The sequence below is a fragment of the Brachyistius frenatus genome, unplaced genomic scaffold (genome assembly GCF_029030835.1).
Source record: "Brachyistius frenatus isolate BFR_SWC_R1_liver_20210118 unplaced genomic scaffold, ASM2903083v1 Contig_65, whole genome shotgun sequence".
Classification (NCBI taxonomy): Eukaryota; Metazoa; Chordata; class Actinopteri; family Embiotocidae; genus Brachyistius; species Brachyistius frenatus.
In genome coordinates this window covers 2080001-2092500 of record NW_027210664.1, presented here as the reverse complement: position 1 = coordinate 2092500, position 12500 = coordinate 2080001, and the positions used below count along the sequence as shown (strand labels likewise).

The following is a 12500-nucleotide window of genomic DNA, read 5'->3' as shown; positions in this document are numbered from 1 at the left end:
CAGAGGACACACCGAGAGGAGCCGAGGACACACCGAGAGGGGCCGAGAGAGGGGCACACACCGAGAGGGGCACACCGAGAGGGGCACACACCGAGAGGACACACCGAGAGGAGCCGAGGACACACCGAGAGGGAGAGGGGCCGAGGACACACCGAGAGGGGGCCGAGGACACACCGAGAGGGGCCGAGGACACACCGAAAGGGACACACCGAAAGGGGCCGAGGACACACCGAGAGGGGCAGAGGACACACCGAGAGGGGCCGAGGACACACCGAGAGGAGCAGAGGACACACCGAGAGGAGCCGAGGACACACCGAGAGGGGCAGAGGACACACCGAGAGGGGCAGAGGACACACCGAGAGGAGAGGAGCCGAGGACACACCGAGAGGAGCCGAGGACACACCGAGAGGGGCAGAGGGAGCCGAGGACACACCGAGAGGGGCAGAGGACACACCGAGAGGAGAGGAGCCGAGGACACACCGAGAGGGGCAGAGGACACGAGGTCACGAGCTAACGTCAACGTTAGCCGGACGTTAGCTCGCTAGTTTTACCTGCGGACAGTCCAGGACGCAGCGGAGAGCACTTCCGGTGTCAAAACCGGAACACCTCCAACCCCCGGGAGACGTCTTCTTCACTCCACAACCTGCTGGACTCACGGAAGGAGGAAGGAGGAGGAGGAAGGAGGAAGGAGGAGGAGGAAGGAGGAGGAGGAAGGAGGAAGGAGGAGGAGGAAGGCTGTGATCGGAGAACCGACACCAACACGTCCGGACGGCACCGCTCGCGCAGACTCGGTGACGTGACGTGACGTGACGTGACGTGGGCGTTCCCCTGAAGTCTGCGCGCGCACAAGGCTTTTGTTGCCGTTTTCTTTTGTTTCTCGTCTCCAACCAGCTGTAAAGGTGAAATACCGCCACCTGGTGAGACGGAGTGTGAAAGACTCGCGAAGTTAAAATATCTGAAGACTGACTGGAAAAGAAAAAAGAAAAACAATCGCACGTTTTGTATTTATTGTTTTAATACATTTTTAATCAACGGACAAAATGACTGACGTGTGTCAGAAAAAAACCCAAAATAAAACCAACGGTTCACACAGAGAACGGATAAATAAATAAATAAACAAATAGATAATATATAAAAGACTCCAAGTTGGGTGTTCAACTCCAGTTTTGTTTTCAGCCCTAAAAAAAAAAAAAAAAAAAAAAAAAAAAGCTTCGTTGTTGAACTTTTACGATGTTAACAAACAATTCTAGTAATAATCCAGACAATTAATCTGCAACAGCTCAGGTTGAGTTTTCATCTCACATTTCCAGTGTCCTCGCTCTGATATGATTTATGATCATCTGATATGATTTATGATCATCTGATATGATTTATGATCATCTGATATGATTTACAGACAACCTTTTTTTTCCTGCTGAATCTGAACACGTGATTTGATAACAGGAAGCGGTGACGCCCAAACTGGAAGGACTCGTATCATCTCACCGTTTCCCATCGAAAATATTTCCACTAATTAAATAACATTTTATTTGTACATCGCCAAATCACATCACAGGTTATTTCATGACACTTAAACACATTAAATTCTTTACAGCAGAACTTTACAACATTATACAGAGAAACACAACAATTCAATAATTCCCACATAAGCTAGGAGAGAAAAACTCCAACAGACAGAAGAAAGAAACCTCCGACAGAACCAGGCTCAGAGGTGGGCGGAGCATTTGCCTCCATCGGGTTGGTGGTGAGAGTGTTTTGTGGTGGTGTTCAACAGGACCCAAATGCAGGCTCACAGACTGGAGTATCGGTTCCAAAGTACGGTCTTTATTCCCATAAATAAAAACAAACAAACTAAAAGGTGGCACCTACAGCGTCCACTTGCTTCCAGTCGGGAGGGCAACTCAACCGACTGGTGACTCCGACAGGTCGCTCTGCAGGTGGAACAGGACGGGACGGGACGGGGACGGGACGGGTGACTAACTAATGAACCGACCACCAGAGGAGTGCAGGGTTAGGGTACATATAGGGAGGCGACCAGGGAGATGCAGCACACCTGCAGGAGGTGATCAGGGGTGAGTGGCTGCAGCTGCTGGGACCGGTGAGGGGCGTGGCCACGGGAGGAGAGGAGAGGAGGTCACAGGAGGAGAGGAGAGGAGGCCACAGGAGGTGAGGAGAGGAGGACACAGGAGGAGAGGAGGGGAGGTCACAGGAGGAGAGGAGAGGAGGTCACAGGAGGAGAGGAGAGGAGGCCACAGGAGGTGAGGAGAGGAGGCCACAGGAGGTGATCGGGGGCAAAACGGAGGAAAACAGGACTCCTGACAGAGAGGAGAGCAGAGAGAGAAAAGGACAGCATGGAGATCCAAAACATGAACTGTTGGTGGCGGCCGACAACCGCAGAGCCGAGACGTGCAGCTCCACGACCGGCGGACATCTGCAGAAGAAACTATGGGAGAGAAAAAGCATGAAGTTAATGGGATGTAATGGTGAGATATGAGTTTAGAGAGTGAGAGAGAAAATACATCTTTTAGTTGACTTTTGTGTAATTTTGAAATGTCTGGGAACAGACATGACTTCTGTGGCATGTTGGAAGTTGTGTGAGTGACAGCTCTAAAGAATCATGCGTGTAAGACTGAAGAAAAGCAAAATATTCAACAATATTGTATGAATGAGAACTTACTGCGAGGTTCACGGCGGACTCTAGAAATACGTGAAGCACTCCTTACTGCTCGTCCTCACGCACGCAAGCCTGAAATTAAAATCACATTTGTTACATCGGCTGCAAAAAGGTTACAAAATAAAAACACACACACGAAGCATCAGTTCTTCTGACTGTTAGAGTTCAAGCAAACACACAAGATGGCAAATTAAAGTTTTACTGCATTGGATTAAGAATGAGTCAAAGTTAGAAGTTAGCTTAGCTTAGTTTAGTTTAACTTAGCTTAGTTTAGCTTAGGTTATCTTAGCACAAAGACTGGAAACGAGGGCAACCTGCTAGCCCGGCTCATTTGCCGCCATCGGTGGAAATCGTGTGTAATAAAACGCTTTCGGCTTTAAAACCGTGTTTGTTCAATATCAAATCTTCTCCTGAACTCCACACAGGCGAGCAGGACTCACTTGATGACTGCAGGCTCCAAGCTGAAGGTGAAACCCATCAGGTTCTGGTTCTGGTTCTGGTTCTGGTTCTGGTTCGTCAGCAGATAAACGGCTGTTGGAAACTCTGCGATCTGCTGGTCGTCACTGAAAAACAGTAAAATATAGAAAATGTCAGCTGGATTCGACTGAACTGAGTTTTATTGCTTGTGAATTAATTCCATTTCTTCATTCAAAGGTTTCTTAGTCTCACTTTAATTACATATTTTCTACGTCCAGTTAAACATGACATGAAAATTAAAGCAGTGTAAATAACCTGTAATCAGCTGCAGGTGTTTTTATGTAAAAGGAGAGAATATTTCAAAGTAAATGTTCAGGCTCTTTGAGAATGTTATTAAAATGAAGTCAGAGATGACGTTTGATACGAAGTGATGTCGGGGAACTGAATCAGAGCGACTTCACTCACCGGCGCCGGCTGAAGTCCGAATCGTTGAGCGGCTCGCTGCGTCCGAACCAGCGGGACGCTTCGGACTCGACTCGCCGCTTGCATCTATCACAGGACCTCATTCTGATATCGATGGAAGACCTGAGTCACAAGAAGAAGGAGGCGTCAGTGATTTATCATATATATATATATATATATATATATATATATATATATATATATACACACACATTGTTATGAAGCGGAGAATATTAATGTTATTAAACAGACTAAAAACTCATCTTTTTCCTTTTACAGGCTCAAATATCCTTTTGACTCATTTAACTTCTCTCTAATCATTTATTTATCTTCCTGCGTGTTCTTCAGTTATATTCAAAGCACTTTAAAGTTTAATTGATATTATGGATATTTTCTTTAGCAGCAATGTGAATTGTTTCTGCTTAGAGACAATAATTTGTGATAGTATCATATTTTAAGGCTTTTTATTATTATTAATTAACTCGTAACTAAAGCAGTTAAATTAATTTTCCATTTACATTTTATTTTGTTTATTTTATATTTCGCCTTTATTTTGTCTCGTTGAGATCAGAGGATCTTTTAAATAAAGACCTTATATAACCCTGTTAACACATGAAGACACAAAGATTGAAATAACATTAGGAATTAGTAATTAAAAAAATTACATACAAAAATTTACCTTTTTTAAAACAAATAAATAAACAAATTCAGAAAAATGAGGCATTTTCCAGTGAATCTAAGTTAATTTTAAAATGATTGATTTATTAATTTAATTTATTATTATTATTACTTTTTATTTCAACCCATTATTTAATCTTTCAATTTATCAGAAAAATTCAAATTTAAAAATCACCAAATTTGGAGATTCATGGTTTCCACTGGACAGAAAGAGGATAATCTGAGAAGTGAGTAAAGCTGTCAGACCGACTCAAAGGACTAAAACATGTGATATTTACCTCTAAAATGTCGCAGAGTGAAAGTATAAAATCCATCTAATTTGTAGTTTTGTGCTTGTCTGCGTCTACAAGCAGCTCCATCGAACATCGAAGCGCTCGGTGTGAAATCACGTGTGACGTACATTTATACCTCCAGATAAAAATCTCTGCAAACAAAACCAGCCACTAAACCTGCGGCGGAGCCGTCACGTGAAGGATCGTTACCTGTTGGCAGATCAATGCAGTCACGAGTGCAGATTTGTCTTTAAAGTCGTTTTTCCTGCAGAGTCGACGGTTCATACATTCCAGTTGAATAAACATGAATCCTTTTTGTTTTTTAAAGTTTGTTCCAACACAGGCTGCAGGTGTATCCGTCTTTCTTGCTTCATGTTGAACTTTGTCCTTCAGTATCTACAAATAAAGACAGAGAATGTTTCATTTCCTTCTGGAAGGACGTCATCATGACAATATGTCACACTCGGACACATTAACCAGGTTCACGGAGTTCAACACACACAAAGGGAAAGTTTCAACTTACTTCAAATTGTTTGGTGTTTTTTTTCAAATTGATTTCTATTGTGTTTATTCTTGTTGATGATTTGAAGTCTGAAAGCTGCAGAAGAAATTTAATACCGCCGACAGCTTTTTAATCCTTTAATCGGTTTAACTGAAAGTTTGACAACCTCAGGTGTGGGGGTTATTTTATTTACACATCAACGATGCATTATACACAGTGTGTACTGAAGGGCATTTATATGGATATAAACATACGTACTTATTAGTTATATTGATATTATTTATTCTGTCTGTTTTTATTAAGTATATAAATTGTTTTTATTTTATTTACTTGTACTTTTTGTGAGTACTTCTGTCTGATACAACTATTTACTGTTTATTGTTCAGTTATTGCTTTAAATTTGACGTAAAAAAAACCCACACATGAAGTTAAACATGCAGTACATAGTTTAAGATCGAGTCGAGCACTTTTTTCATGTTTTCACGAGTCTGAGTCGTTAAAAGTTTTATCGAAGACACATTTCTTTTTCTAAACTTCTCAGTTGGCCCATTTTGATTTATTTTTTACCAGCGGGTTTGAGAGGGTCGCGCTCTGCACCGCGGTGGATCTGTGAACTGTGCGAGAGGCCGGAGATCGTCTGTACGACTGTTTGAGAGAAAAAAACAGACGAACCTGAAAACACGTGAAAGCATCTCAACGAAGCTGCGATCAGACTCAAACTGCATTTTTTTTTTTTTTTAAGTAAAAAGTGATTTTATATTGTATTGTATTGTGACTCAGCTATTGGTCACAGTTGGATGAAGCTGTTTGGTAAACAGCATTTACTTCAGGAATTTGAGCTGCCTCAACAAGACAGCTGCTTTCAGCTGTTTTTCACTGAACCACAACATGATCTCACTTCACAATGCGTCTCAGTCCATATTACACTTTAGTGGGTTTTAAATTTCAAAACAAACTTGCAGTTTAATAAATTATTTAAAAAAAATTAACTTACCCAGTGAACCTCAGCGACCTACTGTGGTCTGCTAGCCACAAGTTTCTACTGCAACGTCCACACACACACACACACACACACACATTGACCACATTTACCCTGTGCTGTAGTTTGGACTGCAGCTTCTCCTCTGAAATCTCACAGCGTTGCCGCTCCTCTGGAGCAAACTGGTTCTTCGCTGCTTCAGATTTTTGATGGATTGCCAGATTTTCTCGATGCCAAGCAGCCAAGTCTCCTCCTCCCTATGATGAAACCTTGAACTGAACCACTGACGCAAAACTGCAAGCTGACGCTGATTGTAAAGTTCACATCAACATTTGTCACCGTATCCTTGAACTCTGGAGAATTGGAAGGAAAAAGGTCACACACATTTTTTAAATCTATTTCCGGCACGACTTTCTAATAAGTCAAAGCTCATATTGGGTTCAACACCTGCCAGGATTTTCAGACTCAAACGTCTCCTTTGTGTCTCAGCAGAACAACAGCTGTGCAAAAAGTGCATTAAAATGCATTTAAAAATTAAAACTGCAAGCAGTGATGTACGGGCCCTCGCACTCCGGTGCGCCGCCTCCCCGAAGCCGTCTCCCCGACGTGCAGCGGGCGAGGGACTGCGTATCCCCGCTTAAAGTTGCTATTTTTGTCTCGTTTCCTGTCTCCAGCAGGGGGCGCTGGCGAGCCGTTTGGCCACGCCCACTCGCAAAACACATCAGATGTATCGTCTCACCACGCAGGATGTATGTGACACGTTTCGTGAGGTTTCAAGCATCCGTTGACCTTAAATATCAACTTCCTGTGTCACGGTGAGACATCCAACTTTGCCGCATCGTCACGGCGACGCCCATTGACAAAGTTGAACGAATGTCTCAATATATCATCAACTACATGTTTAGGTTGTTGTGACCCGACTTTAGGTTCATGTGGTCAACCAGCTCGACGTAGAACGTGAAAGTATGAAAAGTGTCATTTCCAGTGGCCAACAGGGGGCGCTATGACTATGAGCGAATATTCCCCCACAGGGGTCTTCAGGGCGGGGCTGTTATCATACCTGTGATGTTTGGAGAAGGTCGGTCCATGTACATAAGATTTAAAGCAATTCGTAGTTTCATGGCGAGACCCTCAAAATGGCCGCCTCTCACGGGCACACACATCGATGAAAACGAATTATTTTGATACCTTTTAATCCCAAACATGTTTTCTATCCAGAGAACCTAAATTCAAGTCGGTCCGACAAAATCCCTCGGAGGAGTTCGACAAAGTACAACGTGTCAGAATCACCCAAAATGGTGACTAAATTCAAAATGGTGGACTTCCTGTCGAGTTGACGTAAAGGTGCGATGTAACTTTTTAGTGCGTCCAGGTGTGATACACGTGTCCACCGGATTTGGTGAATTTAGGTAAATGTGGCCGCCGGGGCATCTCTGTAGGGGGCGCTCTCGAGCCGTTTGGCCACGTCCACTCGCGACTCCACGAGAATACGGAATTTTTCACCGGGAGACAAATGTGTTTCCACTTTCATGAGTTTTTGAAGATGATAAAACCTCCAAAAAGGAAAATCACATTATGTAAGAAGAACATTTTTCTGAAACACAACAGGGCTTCACACCGATGCTCGGTGCTCCGGCTCTGAAAGCTGATAAACAGGAAGGATCGAAGATTTTCCGATGGAAAATCCACAGTCGCATTTCTGCTCACAGAAATCACAACAAACCTAATGAGATGTGAAGAGTTGCTGGTCGCGTCGACTTCCTGGACAAACCTGATAAAATACTTCACGCACAATTAACATCAGATATTAATAATCATTTTCCATCTAACTCGTGAAAAGTTGGACTGAGACCAGGTGACCATGTTGTTTCTGGGAGGCCAACGTCAGGTTTTTAATCTGTTGCCTCGTGTTTGTTTTTTTTCCAAGAAATAAACCTCAACTGTTCGCATGCAAAAGAAACGACCATCAGCAACATCCTGAATAAAACAGTAAAAGATCTCCGACGACTCCGAGTGAGGCACGCTTGTGGTTCTTCCATGTTTGTGGTCCGAGACCACCGGCTCCACCAACAGTTCACCGTCGCGGGTCTCTATGCTGATCTTTTCTCTCTCCGCTCACCCAAACACGTCTGCTTCGGTCGGAGATTTTCCTTTTTGTTGCGTTGTTGGATTCTCTTCTCACAACCGGTTTTAAATTGGACACCAAAGATCAGAGTTCATATCTGAAGAGGGTTCCAGCGGGACATTATGATGTCACGTTGAACTTGACTAGATTTTTAAATTAAGTCGTACATGGAACGTATTTTTACTCGATGTCGAACATGTTTGGGGATTTTCATGAACACATTTTAAACTAAAACCTTCTGATCATTTTAATATACAAGAGAATAAAAAAACACTCAAGCAGCAGCAGACTTACAGCAAATCATCAGTTTATTTTCCGGCACATTTAAAAGCAAATAAAAAGCTCGTTATCTCTGAACAGCCGCTCGTCTTTAGTTTGTCTGAGGTCGGCTCCTCTCGGGGCCACGAAGCTCGACAGGAAGCGACGCCGCTCTGCAGGACGGGAGCCGAGAACCGGCGCCTGCAGAGGCCCCCTAGTGGTAAAGGAAAAGAAATACAGTATACAAACCTACCCCTCTCCCCCCCATATTTCAATGCCTGACCTGCCACTTGAATAAATTAGCTCACTAAATTATGCATCGATCAGCCAGTATTTACACCAGTGCTTTCATTTTCACAAACCAAAGAAGAAGAAGACTGTTTAAGTTTTCTGATTCTGAACTAGCTGCTGGACGACAAGACAAGTCTTTTTTTTTGTTTTTGTTTACAAATAAAAAGGTAGAAAACAGGCACACGTCTTCAGTTTAAATTCTCATGATGGGTGTTAGCTTAGCATGACAGCGCTAATGCCACCAGATCACCTAAAGGGGGCGGAGTCCACATAGTCCCATGAATCTTTAATACGTCAAACAAAACTTTAAACAAGAGAACCTGGTTGTTTTGTTGATTATTTCTCATCAACTCTGCAGCTGAAGATTATTTTCATCATATACAATCTGTTTTTATACTTTTTTTTAAAATTTATTTCTAGAGTAATTGTAAACCAAACATCCTCCTAACAGGTTCACCAGAGCTCAAGTTAACAACTTCACATTGATTTTGTTTTCAGTGATTAACGAGTTATTCTGCCATTATTTGTCTTTTTTTTAACGTTTTCTCATTCCTGAACGTGACATTTTAACGTAAAAAGTCTTTAAATCGTTGTTGAAAATGAGAAAAAACAGCGACGAATTTAAACTGCTTAAATGCCAGAATCACCACCCGTTGGACCTCCGATGTTTGAAGGCAGCGTCAGACGAGAAAACTCCCATTAATTGAAGTCTTTAGGAGGAACAGCTGCAGTCCGTCCTGCTAATCTCCTCCGTGTTCAATTTACAGTTTATTCTGATGACTTCGACACTTTATTTTGGCTTCCCCCCCCAAAAAATAAAAAAAAAATAAAACAAACAGTGAAATACAGGTAAATAAAAATAAAAAAAACCTGCAAAGGTTTCCCAGAGTGCTTCAGTTTGACAGGACGGCAGCGAGCTCTCGTAGATCATAACCAAAAACAAAAAAAGGTCTGTGGAGGAAACAACCTACAAACTCCCAACAAATCCCCCAAAACGCTCAGACCGAAGCAACCGATGCAAATCTACAGAAAAAAAAACCAAATAAGAAAAAAAACAGCATTAGTTGCTGTTATCGAGGCGCCATCGCACATCGGAGCAGGGCTGCAACTCACCGCCGGTTTCATCCGTTATTCTGCTGAATAACTGCTCCTGTCAAACTGATTCAATCGGTTCCTGGTCAGTTTTTCCTGTCGATTAATCGGACTGATGACCTGCGACCGACCGGAGTGGGAGGTGATAAAGAAAAGAAACAATCAATACTGTCTCACAATGATAAAAAAACAAAACAGCAGTCATCTTAGTGAGGCTCTGAAAAAAAACAACAAAAGAGAAAACCAACAACCTTTAAGATAGAAATGTCCCGTGGTGCCTTTTTTCTTTTTTAACTCTCCGGTAAGTGAAGCGATGAATCCGTTAAAACTTTTCTTTCGTGGGACAAAAAAACAAAACAAAAAAGAGCCGTTTGTGTTCGACAGTTTTGAAGATGAAAGTAGAGCCAGCCGTCGCTGAGATTGGCACCGGTTAGTTTCCCAGCAGAGAGGGCGGAGCTCACAGCCCCCCCTCCTCCTCCTCCCCCTCCTCCTCCTCCTCCTTCTCCTTCTTCTCCTCCTCCAGGTGGTTGAAGTTGTGTTGCCATGGCGTCGGGCGCTCCTCACTACTCGTCTGAGCCGGCCGAGCGTTTCTGGCTCCTTTTGCGAGGAGATCTTCTCGGAGACGCTTTATCTGAGGAAGAGGAAGAGAACAGGTGAAGCCACGCCCCCTTTTATATATTTCATCAAGGCCTCCACACGAGTACTTTCACACAGAACTTAAATGTCGTGCCGCGAGGAGGTCGATTTATCGGAGCTTTAAAACTGTAAAAGCAGCTGCGACGGTTATGGAAATATATTTTAACCTTTTTTGAATCCAACGTTTTTGCTCACGACATTGTGATGTCATCATCCATCAGTGATGTCATCAACCATCAGTGATGTCATCATTGGTTTGTGAACGTTATGAATCCTCCAGTTCAGATTCTGTCCGTCACCATCTTGTTAGTTCGGAGCGGTTTGGAGCAGGAAGTGACCATATTTGGACGAGCTGGGGGAGGAGCCAGCGGTGGATCTGACCGATCTGATTGGAAACCTGACGATACTACGTCCCGCCCACCGATAGCTTGTAACTTAATTTGACTCACAGTAGATAAATATACAACATTAAAATATAACAAAACTATTCTTTAGTTTTTAACGTCATTCAGACTTTAACGAACGGATCAGAACGTGTCGCGTGAAGCAGTTTCTACACATTCATCTTCACCGGAGAACAAACGCTTCAACATCAGAACATTTAGACTTCAGTTCTAAAAAATAAATAAAGGAGAAAGCTGCATTTCAGACACACACAGAAAAACACACACAAACACTCACACTCAAAAACACACACACACACACAGACACACACACACACAAACACACACTCAAAAACACACACACACACACACACACACACACACACACACACACACACACACACACCTCACCTCTGCGACTCTGCACTGAAGACGCAGGAAAGCATGACAGCAAGGAAGGCAGAGAGAGAGAAGAAGAGGGTGAGTGATCCTCATGCAGTGAAGGTTAAAGGTCATCCTGAAACAGGTGAGGTGAGAAGAGAAAACACAGAAACACCTGCACAGAGACATCAGCGAAAACATCCACGGACACAGGAAGACGTCCTCCTCCGAGACGACCCGGAGGGACAACGACTCGTCTTGTTTACACAATAATGCAAATGTGCAAACAAGATAAACGTTTATGTGCAGAAGATTCAGAACTTCTGATTCATTTGGACAAAATAAAACTTCTTTTCATTTTGGGGACGCAGATCAGCTCCACAACGTTTGGGGTCAGACCGTCGACACCGAGTTCCACCGGGACCTTCTGAAGGTTCTGTTCTGGTTCTGACTTCTTTTCTGCTTCGTAGTCTTCGGGTCAGTCTGGGTTTGGTGCTTCCTGTTTGATTTTGAAATGACTCGCCTCTTGTTTCACTTCCTGTTCACTTTTTATAATTTGTTGGCCCAACCCCTGATTAGCTTCACCTGTCCCTCGTTGCCCCTCCCTCCCTCCCTGCTGTATTTAGTCCGAGTGCTCTTCTGGGCGGCAGTTTGCTTCATTTACGTGGATCTTTAAAAAAAACAAAATTAAATTATAGTAAAAAAAAAAACAGGGAAAGAAACCACCTGAACTGTGTCGCCATGGGAACAGGGTTCTCCAACATGACATGTAGTCCAGTGGAAATCAGTGCATGGGCTCAGGACCACTTGGCTGTTGAACACTCCGTGTGCATCGCTGTGCTGCGTTCAGGAACACTCTCTCGCATTAGGATCCAATATCCATCACATGTACTACTGGAGTAGTACATCTCAAACATCTACGGCTCAAAGCTTCGGTTCGATCTAACGTGAGATTCATGGCACGAAGCCGGGAACCGTTCAGACTCAAACACACCAAGAAGCAGATTTTAAGAGACTTTAGAAGCGAAGCGTCTACTCTGGTGCAGAAAACAGAAGCTGGCGTGCGACAAGCTGACGAGGTCACAGCGTGTGTGTGTGTGTGTGTGTGTGTGTGTGTGTGTGTGTGTGTGTGTGTGTGTGAGTGTGTGTGTGTGTGTGTGTGTGTGTGTGTGTGTGTGTGTGTGTGTGTGTGTGTGTGTACTGATCTGGTTGAGTGTTTCCTGAGGGATCCAGCTCAGGTCGACGTCGTTGTGGCTCGAAGTTCCCATTTCCACCTTCGGAGCCGGACGCCTCCTCTGCAGACAAACACACGGTGACGAGAGTTTAACAAGGAAATTCGATGTGATGGTG

General features: G+C 43.6%; 1 protein-coding gene across 2 annotated transcripts in view; it reads right to left on the bottom strand.

Moving 5' to 3' along the window:
* Positions 1-8399: 8399 nt before the first annotated feature.
* The window catches only part of ssr1 (signal sequence receptor, alpha), a 7675-nt gene continuing 3574 nt past the window's right edge, over positions 8400-12500 (bottom strand). The window contains exons 7-9 of one of the 2 annotated variants that reach the window (XM_069706863.1): positions 12352-12445; positions 11181-11195; positions 8400-10381 (exon numbers count right to left, since the gene is read on the bottom strand). In XM_069706863.1, the coding sequence (XP_069562964.1) occupies positions 10314-10381; positions 11181-11195; positions 12352-12445 (177 nt within the window). In that variant the 3' untranslated portion in view covers positions 8400-10313. The remainder of the gene's footprint in view (positions 10382-11180; positions 11196-12351; positions 12446-12500) is intronic. The other variant, XM_069706866.1, reaches the window with a different exon arrangement.